This window comes from Ursus maritimus, unplaced genomic scaffold (genome assembly GCF_017311325.1).
Source record: "Ursus maritimus isolate PB19 unplaced genomic scaffold, ASM1731132v1 scaffold_15, whole genome shotgun sequence".
Lineage (NCBI taxonomy): Eukaryota > Metazoa > Chordata > Mammalia > Carnivora > Ursidae > Ursus > Ursus maritimus.
The window spans coordinates 34,566,883-34,588,358 of NW_024423897.1; the positions used below are offsets into that span (position 1 = coordinate 34,566,883).

A 21,476-nucleotide genomic window follows, 5' to 3' on the forward strand; every position below is an offset into this window, starting at 1 on the left:
AAGGAAAAACCCTCTTAACGCGGAAGGGAAATCTGGTGCCTCCGTCGCTTCCTGCTGGCGGGCACCGCGATTTGGAATGGCGCATTAACCCCGCGGCTCCCTGCTCCTCAGGGCCGCCAGCCATTTCGCACGCACCCTGGAGCTGGCACCGGGGTAGGGGGCGGGAGGCCTCGCGGCCGCCCAGTGCTCTCCTGTGCGCTCCTTCTGCACGGCCTGGGTGCAGCGTTGCCTGGGCCCCGGCGCCAGAACCCAGAGCCTTTGCTTTTTGCCGGGTCTGTAAACCAGCCCGCGCGGCGGGAGGTGCCGGGAGCGGCAGGTTGCCCGGAGTTCCCAGTCCCTACAAACACCCCGAGGCCCACAGCTGCGTAGCGAACAGACGCCCGAGGGATGGAAAATGCATTCGTCTCCGCTGCTGTGGGAGGTGGCGGCCGAATTAAACGCTTCCCCGGGTGGCCTGCGAGGGAATCTGGGCGGGAGTTCTGGGTGGAGATGGGGGTAGGGCTGCTGGACGGGAGGCGGGTAAGCCTGGGAGCTCACGGAAAGATGCCGAGAAGTTTGTGCGTTGACCTGCACACCGCCTGACTGTCTCTCACGGGAAAAGTTCAAGGAGATTTCCCTTAGAATCGTATCTGGAGGCGGCAGGATCATCAACTGCATGAATCCCTGGTTTCCCCTCGAGAATTCCCTAGGAAACTGGAACACCGGCATTGGGAAGACACCGGGTAACACCACACCCCGAAGTGCCTGGGCCTCCTCCTACCCCCTAATGGGGTGGGGCTTGGCCCTGAGTTGACAGTGCCTTTTCTCGCCCGCCCCCGACTGCGCTGGTGTCGTCCGCCTTTCTAGGGGTTTTGAGGACTGAGAAGCTAAATGGAACCCCCTCGCTGAGAGAACTGAGCCCCAACTCCGCACCCTTTCGTGGCCTGGGCCTTCCCCTGCCCGCACGTCGGCGGCGGGGTACAATCCTCCTGGATACCGGGCACAGGGAGCTCGAGACACCTCCGAGGGGGAAGGGATTGGGGGTCAGAGTCTCGCAAAACTACAAAAGTAAAATAGAGGGTGTTCGGGTATACCATGAAGGATTAAAATTTTCAGGACAAACGCAAACCCGACCTAACGGCAACGCTAAAGCAGTTATCGAGCGCTTACTTTATGCTCCCCTAGGTCTTTCATACATTTAATGTTCATAACCTTAAGAGGTGGAAGTAATATTTTAAACGGAGCTGATGCTTTGAGAAGTAACGGAACGCAGGTATCGCCACACAGGCCAAAAGTCCCCAAGTCCCTACTAACTTCTCGTTCAGCGACAGAATACTTCTATAAATAAGTGGGAGGAATGGAGCGCGCGGGCGGGGTGAGGGGTGCCACCAAGCCTGCCCCAGCCAGCTGACAGCAAGATCGGGACCCCGGCTAAAGGGGCCTTGGTTTTATTTGTAAAATGAAAAGCTGACCGCGTGCTTGGATCGAAGGCTGGTTCCCGGGACCTCGGGGAGCTGCCTGAAGATGGGGAGGTCTCTGACCCGGGCGGAGGATGCAGGGTGACGGCTGCCTCCTCGTCTCCCGGGGAATGGGGAGGTGGGCGCGCCAGTACTGGTTTCGTCGTGTGGGCCAGGTACCGTGGCGTCGTCATGTTGGTACCTGCCGGGGCAGCGGCCCCGCTGGAAAATCTGACCCCTGGGATCCGATAGCAGAAGGGAAGGCAGTTGTAGGTTGGCGGCTGAGAGTTCGCCGCGCCTGGGACGCTGCCGGGACCGGGGAGTGAGCTGGGGACTTGGAAGGAGGGCGCCGGACGCCCAGGGAACCGCTGGGCTGCAGCTGTCCCGGAGGAGGGCGGTGACGCGTTTGGAGGGGGGCACCGGGACCCGCGGGGATGCCGCGCCCTGGGCGTCCCGGCCTAACGCGCCTTCGCCGGTCCTCTCGCCCGCCCGTGCAGGTGCCGCCGCCGGACGGGACTCTAAGATGAAGTTATGGGATGTCGTGGCTGTCTGCCTGGTGCTGCTCCACACCGCGTCCGCCTTCCCGCTGCCCGCCGGTAAGAGGCCTCCCGAGGCGCCCGCCGAAGACCGCTCCCTCGGCCGCCGCCGCGCGCCCTTCGCGCTGAGCCGTGACTGTAAGAACCGTTCCCTCCCCCACGGGGGGCCGCCGGCGGACCCCCACTACCCCCACCCGCCGCCCGCACGCACCCCAAGCCAGCCGGGACGGCGGGACGGCCTCCCACGCCCGCGCGGAAGCCCCCCTCCCGGAGTGTGGCTGCCGGCTGCTGCCCAAAGGCCCTGACGCCGGTCCGTATATGACACGTGCTGGTTTGCCTAGCACGGAGGGTATCAAACTTTTTGCTGTCCGTTTAGCATTCCGATGAACAGACATTTTCCCCACCGCTACCAGCACCGTAGGAAAACACACAGTTGTCCCCTTTCTCCGCTTCGCTATCACGTACACGCACTCCCGTTTCTTCTTTCTTCCGAAGCCCTTTATCCGTTTGGGTGTGCCTGGCTGTGCTGAATTCTAAAAACAGTTGCATTTCCATCCTGAACTGCCCTTGCAAGGGAAGAGGCTGAGGTTTTCCAAAACCAAGCCAGAGTCAGAGAAAACACAGAAGGGCCTCGATTTCCAGAGCAAGCATCTGGGCAGTGTCAAATCTGTTCAGAAAAGTTCCGGTTCTAGAAAGACTTAAGGGTAAATAGTGCTAGCTAGGACTAGGGGGAAAAGCTGTAGTTCACTTCACACGCGACAATACTAACTTTTAAGAAAAGACCATATAAATAAACAAATAAAAATCTGTGATTTACCTCGCAAAAATGTTTTTAGATAGCACTGTATTAGGGCATGTCAACTATGATTTGATATCATTTGCCCTAGGCTCTTCAGAAGTTTATCTGTTGCACAAAGCAGGGTATGTGCCTAAGTTGCAAGTTAGAGGTTAGTGGGGAAGAATGTAGGTAACAGAGGTAGCACTAGAAAATTTGACACAAACCCAAGATAAAGCAGTAGTGAGCTGTATGTAGCCAGGATGTCACCCTAGCTACTCCCCTCTTCTACTATCCCTCCAACTGTTTTGCACTTAAAACAAACTGAAGTCATGTGCACAACAGAAGCAGCCCCTAAAGTCAGCTATAGGCTGACAGTCCCTAAAACCTAGTGGCCTTGAGCTAAAAACAGTGCAGGAAATGTGATGGGCTTGTTTTATGCTTAATTACAATAAAAGCATCTTCTTCCAGAAGTCCCAAGAAAGAGGAAAAAGTGCATTTTTTAAGGCAAATTAAGACTTCAAGAGTGACTTAAGGTTACAAAAAGAACATGGTTGATGCCTTGAAATTAAAGTAACTGTTCCAAGAGTTTCTGTCAATTAGTTATATAAACTTATTTTTAAAGGCTTTGGTTTCTGCCATGAATTTCCACCTTAGTGTATATAAACGTTTCTCCAATAGAAACTTAAATTTAAAATGTCCCTTAGCGTCATTGTCTTCAGAATAGTACCCATGAGAGCTGAGTAAGTGGCTTTTCATTCACTCAAACAGCCTAGGCCAGAGGAACAGGAACACAGTGTTAGACAATACTTCTCTAATCAGGATGTTCAGGAGAAATATGACTGTGCCTGATTAGGACGCTGATTAATTCATGGAAATTTAATTAGCATATTAGTATCCTGTCTACCTAGGCTTATTTAATGCTGGCTCTTGGTTCTGGCTCCACTTACTTTTTTTAAAAAAGATTTTATTAATTTATGAGAGAGAGCATGAGTGGGGGAGGGGGAGGGGCAGAGAGAGAGGGAGAAGCAGACTCCCCACTTAGTGAGGAGCCTGACCTGGGGCTTAATCCCAGGACCCTGGGATCATGACCTGAGCCAGAGGCAGACGCTTAACCAACTGAGCCACCCAGGCGCTCCCAGTTCTGGCTCCACTTTCAACTTATTCTGACTTTACTTACTTTAGAACTCAGGGAACAGTTTCCAACCGTTCAGTAAGGGGAAGGCTTTCCACTCCAAAACACCAGTGGCTATGAGATGTTGTCCTCTGGCCTTCGTGTTCTTGCCCTCACTTGTCCTCTGGGGAAAGACTCAGAAGGACAGACCCCTGCTCACTGGAATCACCCAGGAATCTTTAACGGAATACTGCTGCTGGGCCTCCCCCTGAGAAATTCCGATTTAATTGGTTTCGGGTGTGGCTCGGGCCTTTGGAGATTTAGACGTCCTCAGGTAACTCGAAAGTGCAGTCAGGGTTGAATCATTATGATTCGATAATTCCCTAAGAAAATCTGTGCGGCATGTAAGATACAACCAGTGACAAAGCAAGCAAAGTAGCATTAATCCTACTGATTAGGGCAGGGTGGGGTGTGCAAAGGACAGGTGGAGAAAAGAGATTACCTCCCTTTTCCGGAAGTGATGCTAAGTCATCAATGAACGAGATTCCTACTGCTCTATTTACATTTGAACTAGCAGAACACACCCAATTCTGTTTTATCTACGGGAAGACCCAATAGATCCTAGAGGACACTTGAAACAGAAACGTTCCCAAAGAGAAACTGAGCTGCATTCTAAGCCAAGTTGACTTCTTTCCAGGTATGTTCAATTTGGTAGCAAGCTGTTAGTGCAGGGTAGGCAGATTCATGACAGTGTGCAGACTTTGAGCACTCAACCAGGGTGAACATGCTATCACGGTGCTGACATTTCTATCTTGCACTGTACACCGTGCGACTGCTTAGAGCTTATGGAAAAAATCATTAAGTCACGAGTTGCATTTGAAAATAGTTCCTCTGCTTTTCAAATGCTTGGACTTAGTGAGTGAGCAAAGGCGCTTTCGTGTGACCTTAACCACTCTGTGCCGTTCGAAGGGGGCTAGCCTGCACCCCCCTCACCCTTCAGGTTGCATGTGTCCTGCTGCTTCCAATGTAAACGAAAGGGCCAGAATTCTGTTCCTAGCATTTTCACAGGATGAACTACCCAAATAGAAAGCATAACCGGCTCGCTTGCTTGCCGACAGGTTGGCTGTAATGTGAATGGGCTGTGGCTGCCTCCTGCGGCAACCGTGAACTTATCTAAACTCCAGGACTTGTGGTTTTCCCTTTGGGGCATTCAAGGGCATCCTTTTCCCTTTAGCTATCTTTGTTCTTTTATTTTGCTTTTGGTAGGTATCTTCTCCAAAGGGTGATTAGAGCAGGTGGGAGGAATCTAGAAGGTGACATTAGCACATGTCACAGCATTGTAGAGGTGACAGTTAATCCCTTCCGCTCCTCATGGTAAAGCAGCTTGTGCAGAGTGAAAGAGCTCCATTGTGGCAGGAGGCAGGTCGGTGAAACCGGGACCAGAGTTTTCACGAACCACTGCAGCACAGAGCGAAGCGTTCGGTTTTGCTACCTAGGGGAAAACACTCTATGTGGGAGGAAAGTCTTCAACTAGCAACTAAAACCCTGTTGCACAAGGCTGTCTGAATTTAATAAAGGTTAGTTAATCGCAGTCATATGTCAGATCCCGGCTGTGGATGACAGCTCTAAATGTGTTTCACAAGCAAAAGCGTAAAGTGCATGTGGTTTTAAAATTTGCATCTAAAAGCGTGTATTCATTCAGCAAACAGTTTCTGTGTGCCTGCGTGGGCCAGGCACTGTCCTAGGTGCTGGCAAATCCTTGGTACACGTAAGGGGCAGAAGTCTCTGCCTGCACGGAACGTACTATCTCGTAGATGTACAGTGTGGTACAATTCGGTAGCACTGTAAACCGAAACTAAACATCAGTAGCCTTGGGCTAGGAAGGCGGACTTGTTGTGTGACCGGAGGCCAGCTAGAAGAAAGAATGAGTATTGTTCAATTATAATTACAGGTAATACACAACTTATTGCAATACGATGGGACTATATTCACACAGTTTGGTAACAAGTCACGAAATTTCCTATGGAAACAATCTTATAAATCAAGCTATCCAGCTCCCAGGCTGGCCCACACAAATCTAGGTGTAAACCATAGTATAACTGAAATATAATTCACAGTATTATTAGGCTAGAGCCTCTTCCTGGGGTGCCAGGTCCCATAGGTTGCAGAAAGAGGGCCCAGAGCAAGAAATTAGGGAGTCCCAACCAGCAAGAGTTCCAGTTCACACAGTCTGATCAGACTAGGGTTTGGATCCCAGCCCTGACACACAACCAGCTGTTACTGTCTCAAACCTTAGTTTCCTTGTCTGGAAAATAGGGATGCTATTACAACTGTCTCCGAGGGTTGCCCTGAGGGTTAAATGAGAAAATGCTTTGTAAAGCCCGCACCCGATAAATACGGACTGCTGTTATTAGGGGCCATCTTCCTTCTTCCAACGGCCCGATGAAAGCCTTATTCCCACCTCTCCTTTTTGTTTCAGCCTCTGCCAAGACGTTGCTCTAAATGGTGGGATTTCAAGCAGCACAACATAGTAGGGACAGTGAATGAAATGCAAGCCTTACAGGGAGGCTAATTTGGGCCCCAAAGTCTGTCATTTGGTCAGCACTTTGTCAGGTCAGCCTTGCCTGGGATTCTGCTCCTGGAGTCAGGTCCCCTGGCTCTTCCCAGGTTTCACAGCTCCTTCCCATACCCATTTTCTTGAGCCCACGGAGTCCCTGTGGAATTTTTCCCACCAGCTTCCCATGGGCACGTTAGGGAGACCCTCTTCCCCCACTGGGGAAAAGGGAGCCAAGGCAGGCAGACCCGTATGTGTAAGTGATAGGGGAGTGCGGGTTGGAGGCCACCTGTATTGAGTATTTCTGTTTTAAGTGATCCCTGCTGGATATTTAATTTAAGATGCTTAATTTAAGATGTTTCAGAAACCCAGCAAAACCCTTTTGGTGAACTTCAGTAAATGTTCAGCCCGTTGTTATCCAGGAAAGGAAGCTTCTAGAAGCTGGTTCAGTGTTAAGCTTTCTAATCTAATGTTATGGATATAGAATTTGGAATAAATAAGCGCCATCTACCTATTGCTTCTTTTTGCTTTACTGACCATATGAATGAGCAGTACTATAATAAAGTGACTTTGTAAGCTGGAAAGGGGCTCTGCCCTTTGGGATGAGGCTCTTGAAATCAATAAATTTCATGTCAGACCCTTTCAGGAGGCATGGATGCCTCACTTGAGATCTGAGATCCACATCTCACTCTGGCCCGAGTCTGGAGACTGATATCAAACTGTTGCTGTTTAGAGGAATCTATTTCAGGCTTAATTTGGATTGGCTGGTGTTAGGACTTTCGGCTGATCTGACAGCCTAAGAATTATGCTTAAAAGATTCTACTTTCACTGATATAAAAATAAAAGCTATCTGGCCTCCCCCACCCACCAACATCCCTTTCATCTTTGTTCGTTTAGCACTTAATGGTCCATCACACCTTCATTCAATTAAAGCACTTATTCTTTAATTAATCACTTGAGCTCAATCAAGAAGCAAGTATTAGATATCTTTCATGTGCTAGGTGCTGTGTGGCATCAAAAAGACAAAACTGTGAGCTTAAATAGCTTATGGTCTAGTCGTAAACTATGGAGAGGCAGATGGTTGGGTGGGCGGATTGTCAGACAGATAGATATGTCTACCAAGGGGCTTACATTGGCTGAGGTCATGGTAAGAATTCCAGGCAATGAGGTCACTGGGATTTGGAGATCATAGCAGGAAAGGATTCAGGGAAGAGCGAGGATTTGAGCTGGTACTTGAAAGATGGGTATTAGGAAGGGAAGGGAAAGGAGAAAAGGCACATTCCAGACTAGGGAGATGCATGGGCAAATTTATGACCATGATATGGGGAAGAGGCAGGTGGTGTATCCACGGAGGAGGCCAGACCCGTCACCACGTGCTGAGAACAGGTGGCGGGAAGTCGTGTGAAATTTAGGAGATCTCCGTAGGTGATACCCAGATGATGAGATGCTGTAAAATCCGGGACAAGAAGGGGTTTGCTGTTGTTGATGGCAGTGGAGCGCCACGGGAGCTTCTCAAGCTGGCAGGTGGCTGGGAATGGGACCCTGCTGCCAAGCCGTCTTGCCACAGAGCTACTCAGGCTGCTCGGGAGTGGAGTCTGTGTAGCATTAGACATATTTTCATTTTGAGGTGTTGTGCCCTCATTTTTAAAAAGTTTCTAGGGGCGCCTGGGTGGCTCACTTGTTAAGCTTCTGCCTTCGGCTCAGGTTGTGATCCCAGGGGTCTGGGATCGAGCCCCGCATGGGGCTCCCTGCTCAGTGGGAAGGTTCTCCCTCTCCCACTCCCCCTGCTGGTGTTCCCTCTCGCTGTGTCTCTTTCTGTCAAATAAATAAATAAAATCTTTTAAAAAAATAAATAAAAATAAAAAGTTTCTAGGCATTGGCACAGTTGAATCAACATGTTAATCCTCAAGGAAGCGAGTAACTACAAATAAAAACTGAATATTAAAAAGTAGTGTCATAGCACCTCTTGGCTATCCACACAGTTGACTCAGTTTTTAACGAGTTTTATATCTTGTCTGAAAACTGAGTAAGTTTGAGCTCTACTGGACAGGGGGAGATACTTGCATCCCCATTTTACAGATCAAGAAATGGGACCTAGAGAATTGTTCAAGGTCACGAATCTAGTAAGTGGTGAAACCAGAGTTCAGACCTCAGACTTCTGGCCTCAAAGCTAGTATTTCTTGGCTTTACACAGACTGTGCTCCCATATTAGTAGATTAAGAACACACAAACACTAGCTTGCTAAAAATACATTCACTAACCCTGAAACACAGATTTTCAAGAAAATCAAAAGAGCAAGCTAATAGAAGTAGGCAATATTAAATTTTTTAAGCCCGTTTAAAAAAAAGAAAAGATTTGATTTATTTGACAGAAAGAGAGAGAGCACAAGCAGGGGGAGCAGCAGGCAGAGGGAGAGGGAGAAGGAGTCTCCCCGCTGAGCAGGACCCTGGGGTCATGACATGAGCCAAAGGCAGACACTTAACCAACTGAGCCACCCAGGCGCCCCAAGCCCTTAAAAAAAAAAAAAAAAAAAGATTTATTTATTTACTTTAGAGAGAGAGCATGAGCAGGAGGGGCAGCGGGAGAGGGAGAGAGAGACTCTCAAGCGGGCTCTCTGCTGAGCACGGAGCTTGATGTGGGGCTCCATCTCAAGGCCCTGAGATCATGACCTGAGCCAAAATCAAGAGTTGGACGCTTAACTGAGCCACCAAGGCGCTCCTAAGGCCTTTTTTCATTTCCGTTTGGGTGGCAGCGGGCCTAGGCTCACATTATTAGTTGCTACTTTGAGGCCCAGATCAGAAGCTTTTAAGGAGGGAAACGTGAATTTCTGTACCACTGATGCCCATTACAGTGAGAGGAGGCGTCCTCACATTTGGGGGCAAGTAAGGTCTGCTCGTATGTCTGATAGGCTGACAGCATTTGGGAGACCTTCTGGGAGGTACTTGTGCACAGAGCAGTCCCGTTCTGCCCCGGGAAAGGGGACAAGACATGGGAAACCCGGAGTGACTGCACAAGGGCCAGAGTGACCCCCACGGTGGGAACAGGAGTGGGTTTGCATAGGCAGAGCTGGGGTCACTGCTGGGAATCTACCAGTTAGCTCAGGAGAGGCAAACCCACTTTTTGCATGACTTTAATAAGGTAATGGAGGTGGAAAGGGATGGTTTTAAAAGTCTTCAAAGTTGTTTGTGAACCTGCCGAAAGAAAGTTGAAAAACTATTGCACATTTCTAAGACGATACCTAAAATTTTTTGAATCACAGTTTAATAGTCGTACCAGATGTAATTTCCAGCCCCTTAGGGAATGGTATGTGTGCTTCCTATATATTTTTTGGTGACATCTTGGAGCTGCAAATTTAGCTTATCTATTCATGGGAAACTATCAAACTAATCAGCCCAGATAAATTGACTTTTTGGTCGGAAAAGATACAACTTCATTTCCAGCTCAAAGATGCATGTAAATATACCTCCATGATAAACATCACACTTCTCAATCGTAATTACATGATGAATAGATGGTTGGGGAGATGGACAGGCAGACAGATAGAGCACGGAGCCTTCCCGTGAGTGTCTGGCCAGAATGAAATATGAAGCCACCTGCTTCAGTATATTGTGGTTTATTCGTAGGAGACTTCATAGTACATAGTTCAGTAAACACCCATGTATCCTTCCCCGAGACCGACCTCTTGGTAGATTTTGCTTCCTTCCCCTGAACCACTTGAGAATTAGTTGCAAACATAACATCAGATACTTTGGCATACACCTTCTGAGAACAAGGATCTTCCTCTATATAACCACAGTTCAGTTATCAGTCTCAGGAAGTTTAACAGTACTGTTATCCAGTAGGTAATCCATATTCAGATTTTCCCAACTGTGACAATAATGTCTTATTTTATAGGTTTTTTCCCCTTAATGAAGAATTGCAAATTGCAATTTGATGATCACGTTTCTTTTTTTTTTTTTAAGGATTTTATTTATTTATTTATTTATTTAAGAGATAGAGACAGAGATAGTGAGAGAGAGAGCACAAGCAGGGAGGAGAGGGAGAAACAGGCTCCCCACTGAGCTGGGAGCCCAACGCGAGGTGCCGGGCTTGATCCCAGGACCCCAGGACCCCAGGACCCCAGGACCCCAGGATCATGACCTGAGCTGAAGGCAGACGCTTAACCGACTGAGCCACCCAGGTGCCCCATTGATCATGTTTCTTTATTTTCTTTGAGAATAGCTCCCAAGCCTTTTCTTACCATGACGTGGACAGTTTTAAAAAGTTCAGGATGTCTTGCCTGCTGTTTTGCTGTTCTGCCCTTCAATTTGGATTTTCGTGTGACTGTTTCCCTGTTAGGAGATTCAGGTAAACACCCTCGGAATACCGAGTTCCTGATGATGTGTCCTCATGTCAGGGGCCACCGGTATCCGTTTGTCCCCAGGAGCCATGCGTGCCTGAATTGTCCCAATGTGGCACCTGCAGGCTTTGGCCCCGGACAGTGCCTCACCGTAAGGAGTGAGATGGGCAAGAAGCACGCGTCTCTTTCTGGGGTGGAAGGCTGATCGCTGATCGTAAGGCAGGAGCTGGGAAAGAGAACCGGCCGCAGGTGCGTGTGTAGGCTGACCAATTTCAGGGTGCAGCACGTGTGGCGACCAATTCTCTTAAACTGCCATAGGCACCGTAGAAAGTTTTCCCGTGCCTTTAGCCGGGACACAGGGCTCAGTTGGAAGACACCGACCCACATCCATAGTGGACACAAAAACACCATTCATGGGCTGTGGACTCAGTGGATGTTTGTGTGGTTAGTTTTCGGGCATTTCTAGGGAGCACAGAAGAGGCAGCAGAAACTCCCAAGCCAGGCCTGCTCCTGCCCACAGGCCATACACCACTATGCCAGGGGCACCAGGCCCTCTCCTCCGTAGCACACACTAGACAACAAGGGACCAGTGTCTGCATCTCCTCTGGGGGACTCTTGCTTTGTCTAGAGCCAGTGGACTTGAGCTCCACACTGCTGCCCCCCTGTGTAGATGTCCCTGAAGGGTGATCACAGACAACCGTACGGACTTTAGGCACCGTCTGCCACATGCTTTCGGGCACTGAGCTGAACACTTGCTTCGACTGTGGTGAACGTGCGACTATCCCCATTTTAAGGGGAAACTGGGACTTCACAGGGTTAAGCAACTCAGCAGCCTCTGGACCAAGGGCACCCTGAGTCCAGCACTCACTCTTTGCCTGTTTTTAATTTAATCAGCCAGCATAGAGTACATCATTAGTTTCAGGTGTAGTGTCCAATAATTAATCAGTTGCGTGTAGCACCCCGTGCTCATGACATCACGCAGCACCCACGCTGCGCCCACAGCCCCAGCTCACGGCCGGCCAGCCCAAGACACTCCCACATAACTCTTCTGGCTATGTCAGAAAGTCGGGAAGAGAAGTCAGGTGTTGGGATTTTGTAAATGCCATCATTTTTGAGAGATCTGTATAGCTGATTCCATGAAGAGTCTTTGAGATGCCAGTAAATTCATTCACAGTGGGGGGGGGGGTAGCAAGTCCCTCCTCACATCTGACCACAGGAAACTGGCTCAAATGATAGAGGACACTTTTCTTTTACCCCCTTTATTTTCCTTTCATCTTCTCTTTGCCTCTCTTCTTCTTGCCCAAGGCCCTCAGACCGTCAGCGTTCCTCTTAGCCACTGCTCAGTTGGCCTCTGGGAAGGCTGAGGGAATGAGAACGTGGAACCCAGGAGCATTCTGGGGCCTCCGGCCTCGGGCAGGGCTTTGTGGGAAGGAAGAAGCAAAGGTTTCTTTGCTTCCAGGTTCCTTTGGAGTTTCCCCTCAAAACCCACCTGCCTCTGATAACACCGCAAGGGATTCTTTCCCCAAGTGGCTTTTTGTGTGCTTAATTTTATTGGGTAACTTTCTCACCCTTCCCGTAAGGTTTTTATAAAGGCAATAGCAGAGCTCATGGTGTGTGCCCCTTAGCATGGGGGGGGGGGTGTTTACTGCTGACTGTGGAGTGCTTTTAGCTCACACCAGGTGTCCGTGGATTAGTTAACAAATGGACACCCTATGGGGTGTGTTTGTGCCTTAAAAGCAGGAGGATGGATGTTTTTCTCTCCAGGGGAGCCATGCGGTATTTCTGTAAAATTATTAACATAACTATAATGAAAGCATGGACCACATAGGTGGAAATCAGAGCCGGGCAATCAGAATCTGATGGCAAAATGAAAATACTGCCCGTCTCTTCCTCAGTGAGGTTTTTGGGCTATTTGTCTTCCTGGAATAATTTCCATTACACTCATGACAGGTTTTCTTAGTTAAATTGTAGGAGAAAAATTCAAGATAGTATAGCTAGTACTCATGTGCGATGTTGGTCAAAGTAGGTGGAGATGGTAAATAAAATGGCATTTTGATGAGCAAAGTGGCTTTTAAAACTATACCCAAGTGTCCTTTTTCTATATTCTGAAATGGTTTGCATTCTAGTTGGTCTTTTTCTTCTGCCTTAAGAGGATCCAGAAATGCTTTTTTTAAACAACAAAACACTGGTGTTTTCACCACGCAAATACTTTTCAAATAAACCCGTGTCATGCCTTACTGTCAACAAACCACTGGTCATGAAGAGAATGCTCTGGGAGCCCTGGCAGTGGTCACGGGGACTTCGTAAATTGCCTCACCTGGTGATGACTTTTAGGGAAATAGATGCCGTAGACCCCTCTTGGAGCTAACCCAAGAGTGCCCAATGCCTAGGCCAGTCTGTCTACCACTGGGTCAGTACTCTGTCTACAGTAGGAAAGCGAGGGTGATTGTTACTTAATGAGACACGTGTCAGCGTTCTGGTGCCTAGTGACCCGTAGGCTTTTTATTTTTCATCAATGCAAATAAATGGCAAAATTAACACGTAAGTAGTAGCAGATGACAAAACTCTGTAGAATTTGTCAGAGAACAGGAGCATTCTCGTGGAATAACGCCACACATTTCAGAGGTCGCTGAAGGTCAAATAAGAACAAGAGTCAGCAGCTTGCGAGGTGGGCTGGATCCGTGATCCAGCTGGTAGCAGTCGCAGTGGGTGATTCTAGCCTTGGATTCGTAAGCCGGGTATGACCCAAACATGCTTGAAGCAGCGAAAACGGAAATGGATATAATAGAGGTGTTTAAGAAAATGGCCAGTTTAGCGTTCGACTTCAGGGTGCTGGAGACGGAAGGCTGACAGCATGTTGGTGTCATATGCCCTCTCAGAGGCCATCGGCTCAGTCCCTTCCTTTATAGACGGAGACTGAGGTGTAAGGAGGACTCCCCCTAGAACCGGGGGTTTTGAGGCTCCGCGCCCTTTCTACACATCTCACCTCTCCTGCTTGGGGCAGAGGAAGAGGACGAGTTGAGAGACACTCCGTGGTGATTGTTTCAAATGTAACCGACGCACTGAGCCAAGAGGTAAACTGAAAAGGTGGCGAACGGCTAGACCCTAAAATACCTCCCGTGGGGTCGCGCGGGGCCCTGAGCAGAAGGCTGCCGGGGCATCAGCCAGCGCGGCCTCTCCCTGACCCAGGCGACTGAAAACGAACGTCTGGCAGCACTCACTTCCCCACCACGACGGAGGCTGTCTGCGTCTTAGGCCGTTAGCACTGGGGACGGCCCCAGGGAAGGTCCCCTGGACCTCAGGAGGGCTACGTGACTGGCCCAAGGTCACGAGACGGGTCAGGGGCTGACCCCAGACTGGGACTCCAGGCTGTGTCCTCTCCAGCTCTGCAGCCAGAGCCTCATCAGTTGGTGCCAGAGGGAGTTTGAAGAGCATCCGGGGATGGGGCCTCTCTGTCGGCATCCGCCACCGCCCTTGGCTGCTGGTTTTCCGGTTTTAACTGGGAAATTGCCAGATCTGCCTTGGAGCCGTATGCAAGAACCAGGGCAGGGGACGTGCCCCTGCGCGGCTTGGCTTTTCCCTTCTCAGAGACAACTTACTGTATGCTGTGGCCCGCCGCGGCCTCATTTTAGAATCATCTTCATGTAACTCAGTTCATGCTGCATTTTCCAACAGAAAGTATATTTCTCACTGGATTTGGTAAATGGGTCCAGGTGAAATCAGCGTATCTTGAACTTGTTCCAGAGTAAACTACACACGCCTTGAGACTTGAAAAGCAGCATAGTAGTAAGCTTTGTGGTTTTTTGTGCTTAAAGACAAATAGGTGGCATGGAGCCCTAGAGTAAGTTTGACCTTTAAAACTAAACCAACGGAGTCCACATTTATGAGTCATGTGGCCTTTCTTTTCATCTTCTCTGAGCCTCAGTTTCCCGATCTGTGAAGTCAAGGTAATACGCAGTCCCTACGTTAGCCTTGCAGGGGTGTTGTGTGGCTTCAAGTTAATGCTGTAGGAACGGAGGCATCCATCCCCCCTTTATATCGGCAATATTTTTAAGTTGCATCAAGGAAGCTGTTATTTTAAACATAGAATGATGAAATTCTGTAACGTGAGGAATTTTAAAGTAGTTCTTATAACATCTCAGTGTCAGTGAAGAAAAATCATGTTTGTATCTTATTGAAAAGTAAAAATAATGTATTCCAAAGAATGACATTAGTTGGGAATTTTCTTGAAACGTTCTATCAGTCAGGCTGATGCTTTTCATATAAACTGCATGTGCGCAGGTGTGTGCCCACATGTATGAAACATATATGTGTGCGGAGAGCGAGAACGTGTGTTCTGCCTGTGTGTACTTGGTCTACAGATAGTGTGTACTTTACCCGGGGTACAGGCAGGTAAGGAAATCAGATTAAAGGAATGCCTGGGTGGCTCAGTCGGTTAAGTGGCTGCCTTCGGCTCAGGTCATGATCCCGGGGTCCTGGGATCGAGTTCCGCATCGGGCTCCCTGCTCAGCAGGGAGCCTGCTTCTTCCTCTGCCTGCTGCTCCACCTGCTTGCACCCCCCCACCCTGTGCAAATAAATAAATAAAATCTTTAAAACAAACGAAGAAAGAAATGAGATTAAATATTCCCACCCCCAGGAGGTTTTCCCCTCGCCTCCTGTCTGTGAGCAGCCTCTTTGGGGAGGCTCTGCCTGTGAGGACAGGCTGCCCAGCACCTCAGCAGCCCGCGGCATAGCCTCCCGTGGCCTAACCGCCCGCCCCCGCAAGAGTGTAGGCTACCCTGGAATGGGGCACTACCTGGAGTAAGGCCATCTGGGCACTGGTTCCAGATGGACCTTTCAGCCATGAGGCCTTGGCTTAAGCAGTAGCTCAGCCCACGGACCGCAGTGTATTAACTCTTGCCCTTCCAGTACATAGCAGCTGGACGCTTTACAGTGGGGTACGGAGACCGGGCCTCCGGCCTTTTCTCTGGGGCCCCTGCATTCTTGAGGCTGACTCTGGCCTGGAAGACAGTTCCTCTAAGAGGGGCTACTGTGGGTAGGATCCAGCCCCCATTTTTCTCGAACTCTGAGAGCCTCAGAGACCTTCCCTCCATCCTCAGAGCCCACTCTGGGGGAGGAATCATCTCCTGTGCTGCCTCCCTTTTGGGCCCATGGGTTGAAGACAGGCTGAAGGCTAGCTTAGACCCCTAGTCTGGCTGGGGCAAGGAGGGGGACAACCTGACACGAATATAAAATGACCCCTTTGATTAAAATAGAGTTAAACCGTACTGTTCTTAAGAGAAATCTAACATTTAGGAGACTGTTTTGTCCGTGCAATGTGGGCTTAGCTAAGATAATGTTTTGGACTATGTACTTTTTACTTAGGCTATTACAAGAAGTACTCTGAGTCCTTACCCTTGTTCCTATAAAAACTCAATTACCTTTACAAAATGGTCAATATCCCAGTCCTTTGTTCCTGAGGTGACTTTACCGTCTTTCTCCATAATCAAGGGAGGCAAGGTCTCTGCTGTGAACGGTTTGTTCCCAGAAATATTCCCCCAGTACAAGGTTTCATTTGTTTAAATAGCACTGTTTATACAAAGGACGCATCAAAGTTAAAATATTTTAAGGAGAATAATGCCAAAATATTTGGTCGCATACTGAAGGGTCACTTAAATGCATTTGAGCATTTTGATTTTTCAAAAACTTTAGCTTTTAGATGGACATGTTTTTCCAAGACATATCCTCCAAGTGGGTCTGGGAAAAAGTGTTTGACCTATTTTTTAAAAATGATGCTCCTCTTTTGTGGTTTGCAAGTATTTTACTATCAAAGTTAGTACTATCGAGGGCTGTTCGTATAGCTGACATTCTGCCAAGCCCTTTTTACAGGCTGAAGAAGAAAGTGATATGCCATTAAGTTTTAATTTAGGGAACTAATCCAACCCTAACCCCCTTCTTTCCCCTCAGCTCTGTGAATTCTTGGAAGATAAGGGCAGCTGTGGGTTTGCCAGGGCCTGGGTTTGAGGCCTCTGCAGAATCTCTAAGAACAGGCACAGTGAAGCGAATGGCTCCTCGTGCCCCCGAAATGCCTTGTGTTGATAAATTAAGGTGCCTCTCTATAAGTGAACTCAGCATCAAAAGGCCTGGAATTAGGAATTTAGTTGGAAGAGGCAGGCCTATTTGCTCTGTGGTTTGGAAAATATAATGTTACCCTTTTCTGGTTTCCAAAATTCATATCATGTAAAACTTGCAAAGTAAATATTTATTATTTTGCTCTACTTTTCAAGAAGGAGAAGAAAGGAAAAAGGGAAGAAAAAAAAAAAAAAACCCTTGGGCTCAGTAAGAATCGCCTGCAGCCAAAAACTGGGGCTTTAATAAATATTTCCACATTACTAATCAGGTATGAGGCGGATTTTCCCACCAAAAGGAAAAGTTCTTATTAGCTATATTCTTCGGTTTAACATTGAACATTTATTGACTGCTTCCCAGGTTCCTGGAAGCCTTTTAATTTGGGATTAATCATCCTTTTACCACCTCATCCAAAGCGTAAGTGGTTGGTGCATTCACGCTGCTACACTCATCACCCTAAAAAAGCCAACTTTAATTTAAAATAAAGAAACTAAACGTTCTCATAACAAAGTATAAGTATGTCGCAAACATCATTTAGGACTGTTATACTAAAAATTTACTTGCAATTTATCTGAAATTCAGATTTAACAAGGCGCTCTGTATTTTATCTGGCAAGCAAAACCAATGGACAGAGCCATGCAGTCAAAATGTCATAAAAAGGAGGGAAAACGTTTTTTGGGAACTTTGAAAGGAACAGGCAATAAATAAGAACATTATATAGACTGATTCAAATCGTTACTGTAACTCCAATAATATAAAAGTATGTAATTTATTGTTGCATAAATTAACGAGTCTCTAGACCATGTAAGTTGAACTTTTACAACTCAAATGTTTTCCTGTGAGTTTATGTTAAAATTTTAGTAATGTTTCATCCTCATTTCTGATTAATCTTAGTTGATTCTTAATCGATTTTAACTTTCTATGTCCCCAGGTTCTTAAGTTACTAATCTATTCAGGAATTCTGGGGGGGGGAACCCCTCATGTGAGTCCTCGTGTAACACAAAGGGTCTTTTCGGGGAACATGAAGACTTTTTTTGTATTTTGATTAATCACCCCTAATATATCAATTTTAGAAGTTCAGATTTCTATACAGGCAGGGTTTTGGAAACTGAGCACCCTCATTGCCTCTTCAGAGCTTATTACTGAAAACAATCACAAATAGCATAGGGAGCTCATTCCTCAAAATAAGCCGTTCATTTCTTTATACAGAGTGATTTAAAGGGTTTTGTTTTAAGAAGAAAACTTCTTAAGGATGTCCGGTTAGAAAGTGGCTCCGAGAAAATGACTAACTGAGAGTTCCCTTCCACGCCAGTCCTCCGGGGAGCGGGGAGCCCCTTCCAGGCCCCCAAGGGAGGCGGACATTGGGAGAGGACACTTGCCTGCCGCAGGAAGTTGGCGAGATGGGTTTTTCACTCTCAGGTGGAAAATGACGGTGCCCCTCAGGGCATGGCCACTTTCCACGTGACGTGGGCTGTTTACCCGGGAGCCGTGTATTTCCTTACGGTGTGGTTCTCAACCGAAGTCCAAGTGTCCCCTTGAAAAACTAAGGACTCCTTCTCCCCTTTTAAAGTGCCCTATTTCATTCAAAAATTATGGAGGGCTTCCAGCGACCAGATCCTGTTTTAAGCACTTGGGATCCGTGGGTGAACACGCTGAGCAAAGGTCCCTGCCTCCTGGAGTTGACTTTCTATCAGAGAGACAGACAATACATAAAAAGTGTTATACAGTGTGTTGGAAGATAATTATTATGGTGGAGGGTAGGGAAGCAAGGCGGGGGGGGGTCTGGATTTGGGCTTGGGGACAGATTACATTTTAAACAGGGAGGTCAGGGTAGGACTTGGTGGTGGTGACATTTGAGTAAAGACTTGAAGGTGGTGTGGGAGTGAACCACTGGGTGCTGGACAGGAACAGTGTGACATGCAGAGAAGGAACAGATAGCACAACGGCCCTGAGCTCCTGCTTGCGTCTGATCTGTGGTTCTCAACCCAGGGTGATTTTGCCCCCAGGGACATTTGGCAATGTCTAGAGAAGAGGGGGGATGCTACTGGCATCTCTGGCTAGAGGCCAGGATGCCGCTCAGCATCCTGCAATGTGGGAGGACAGCCTCCCGCAGCAAAGAATGATGCTGCCCCAAATGTCAGTAGGGCTAAGGTTGCGAAACCCTGTCTGTGAGAAGCAGTAAGGAGGCCAGGAAAGCTGGGGGAGAGGCAGTAAGGGAAAAGAGAAGTAGAAGAGAAGGTCAGAGATGACAAAGGCTGTAGGAGAAGGGGTGGCTAGGTCAGGTAGGGCCTTAGGCCAGTGTGGACCTCAGCTTTTACTCCAAGAGAAATGGGGAGTCATTGGAGGGTCTGGAGCGGAGAGGGACGTGACCTGCATTAACAGTTTGAAGAGTATCGCTCTGGCTGCTGAGTGGAAAATAGACTGAAGGAGGAAAGGCTGGAATGAGGGAACTCGAGGCTGCTGTGGTAACCCAGACAGAGACGATGGGGCTCAGACCAGGGTGGGAGCAGCTTCCTGACTTCCGGGCAGCGGGTCTATCCGATGCCAAATCTTAGATATTGGACAGTGAGGCGTTCTGGGGGTTCCACACAGTCTGCACTCTTTTCATCACTATGTACCCTGTGTTATATATATTCTATGTGACCTAGATAGATGAGTGTCGATCACTAGACCTATCAACTGATGAATCGATCGATTGATAAAGTTAAGTCGCCTTAGCTGGATTTTGTATTACGCAACAGGCTACCTGATATTTGTTTTAAGATTCAGTCCATGACAAAACAGTTCGACAGGACTCAGGCACAAAGTGGTAATCCTTCTCTGCTTTACCGTAGTCTTGGCAAAACACGTTCACTCTTGCTAACAGCTATGTTGAGGTGTCCTTTTCTAAGCCACATATAACCCTAAACATGCTAAATTACCTGAAAAGGGGGTGAGGGGAGCATAAACGTTCTAGGACCCAATAACGAGGGGTTTAAATGGGTTTCAATGGCTTTAAAGAAATGCGTTAACTTGTTCAAATAGTTCCTCGCCTCTTACTTCGTCAGCCAAAGCAAACGCTGCAACAGAGCAGAAAACCCCAAGAGACTGGGAATTCTTGCGTTCACCCAAAGGTCTCAAACTTCTGAGAAGCATCACCTCCTTATTCCTCCGTGTGGCCTCCCTAAAGCGCACATGTCTTGTCCTATGGGCAACCAAAGGCCGTGGGAGTCGTGTGGCAGCCTATCCACAAACAGCATCTCCTTCCATTTACTGCTGGCCCGTTTAAATGTCTTCTTACAGTATGACCATATTTTTTTAAGTCATGCTGTTCCAAGGAAGTGGTCATCTCTTTGTTAGTGAAAAGTAGGCTTTTTTCAAGAAGTTTTTAAAAGGAACTTTTAATATCTAGGTGAAGTCATGAGCTTTTCATTCGTTCTATCAAAATGCTTCTCGCCCCACTCAGTGGCACAGAAGTGTGGAGTCAGGGACAGGTTCCAGGGAAGCGCCCTCGAGATATTCCAGATGAAAGTAGCGATGTTGGAAGACTTCCCCGTCCAAGATAATCCTTTTCTCAGCTTCTAAGACAGGGTTTCTCAAAGTCATGTCAGAATCATTAAATGTGGAGACTCTCTGGCCCCTCCCCGTAGCTCCCATGAAGGGTAGGGCCAGGAATCTGCATTTCCGAGCTCCACCCAGCTCCTTCTTCCTCACACTCACATCTGAGAGCCCCTGCTCTCGCTCAGATGATCAGCCAAGAGAAATGGCTCCCAGCAAGCGCGACATAGACTTATTAAAAATGGCAGATGTCACTCGAATGAGAGAGGTGCTTCTGAGGATTTGTTTTCTGCAAGAAGTGTGTCTGTCACCCGCCATGCTAGTCTCCTCTTTTAATTGGATACTCTGCCTCCTGGGGGTGCATTTGTGCCTCTGCGCCGGGGGGGAGTGCCGGGGTCGCCTGGCTGGTGGTTCTGCTGGGGGTCCCCGCTAGGCTGACTTTGGAGGCACCTTCCTGTGGAAGACTGCTCCAAACCGTCCTTGTCGTCTCATGTGCCCTTTTCTGTTTTCTCGTTGAACAGCAAACATGCCAGAGGATTATTCTGATCAGTTTGATGACGTCATGGATTTTATTCAAGCCACCATCCGAAGATTGAAAAGGTCACCCGAGAAGCAAGTGGCCGTGCCACCCCGGAGAGAGCGGAATCGCCAGGCCGCGGCCGGCAGCCCGGAGAATGCCAAGGGGAAAGGGCGGCGAGGCCAGCGGGGCAGAAATCGGGGGTGCGTCCTAACTGCAGTGCATCTAAATGTCACCGACCTGGGTTTGGGCTACGAAACCAAGGAGGAGCTGATTTTTAGGTACTGCAGCGGCTCCTGCGACGCGGCCGAGACAATGTACGACAAAATACTAAAAAACTTATCCAAAAATAGAAGGCTGGTGAGTGACAAAGTAGGGCAGGCTTGCTGCAGACCCATCGCCTACGATGACGACCTGTCGTTTTTAGATGACAACCTGGTTTACCATATTCTAAGAAAGCATTCCGCTAAAAGGTGTGGATGTATCTGACTCCGGCTCCAGAGACTGCCGCGTATTGCATTCCTGCTACAGTGCAAAGAAAGGGACCAAGGTTCCCAGG

The 21,476-nt window shown here is 48.3% G+C and overlaps 1 protein-coding gene across 2 annotated transcripts; it reads left to right on the plus strand.

Annotated features, from left to right (window-relative positions):
- The first annotated feature begins 1,938 nt into the window (after positions 1-1,938).
- Positions 1,939-21,436, plus strand: GDNF (glial cell derived neurotrophic factor). 2 transcript variants are annotated; one of them, XM_040630205.1, is made up of 2 exons: positions 1,939-2,110; positions 20,922-21,436. In XM_040630205.1, exons 1-2 carry the CDS (start codon positions 1,960-1,962, stop codon positions 21,404-21,406), a joined length of 636 nt encoding a protein of 211 aa, XP_040486139.1. In that variant the 5' UTR covers positions 1,939-1,959; the 3' UTR covers positions 21,407-21,436. The 2 variants fall into 2 exon arrangements, with proteins under 2 accessions (XP_040486139.1, XP_040486140.1); XM_040630206.1 differs by having other exon boundaries at positions 1,939-2,032.
- The last annotated feature ends 40 nt before the right edge of the window (positions 21,437-21,476 follow it).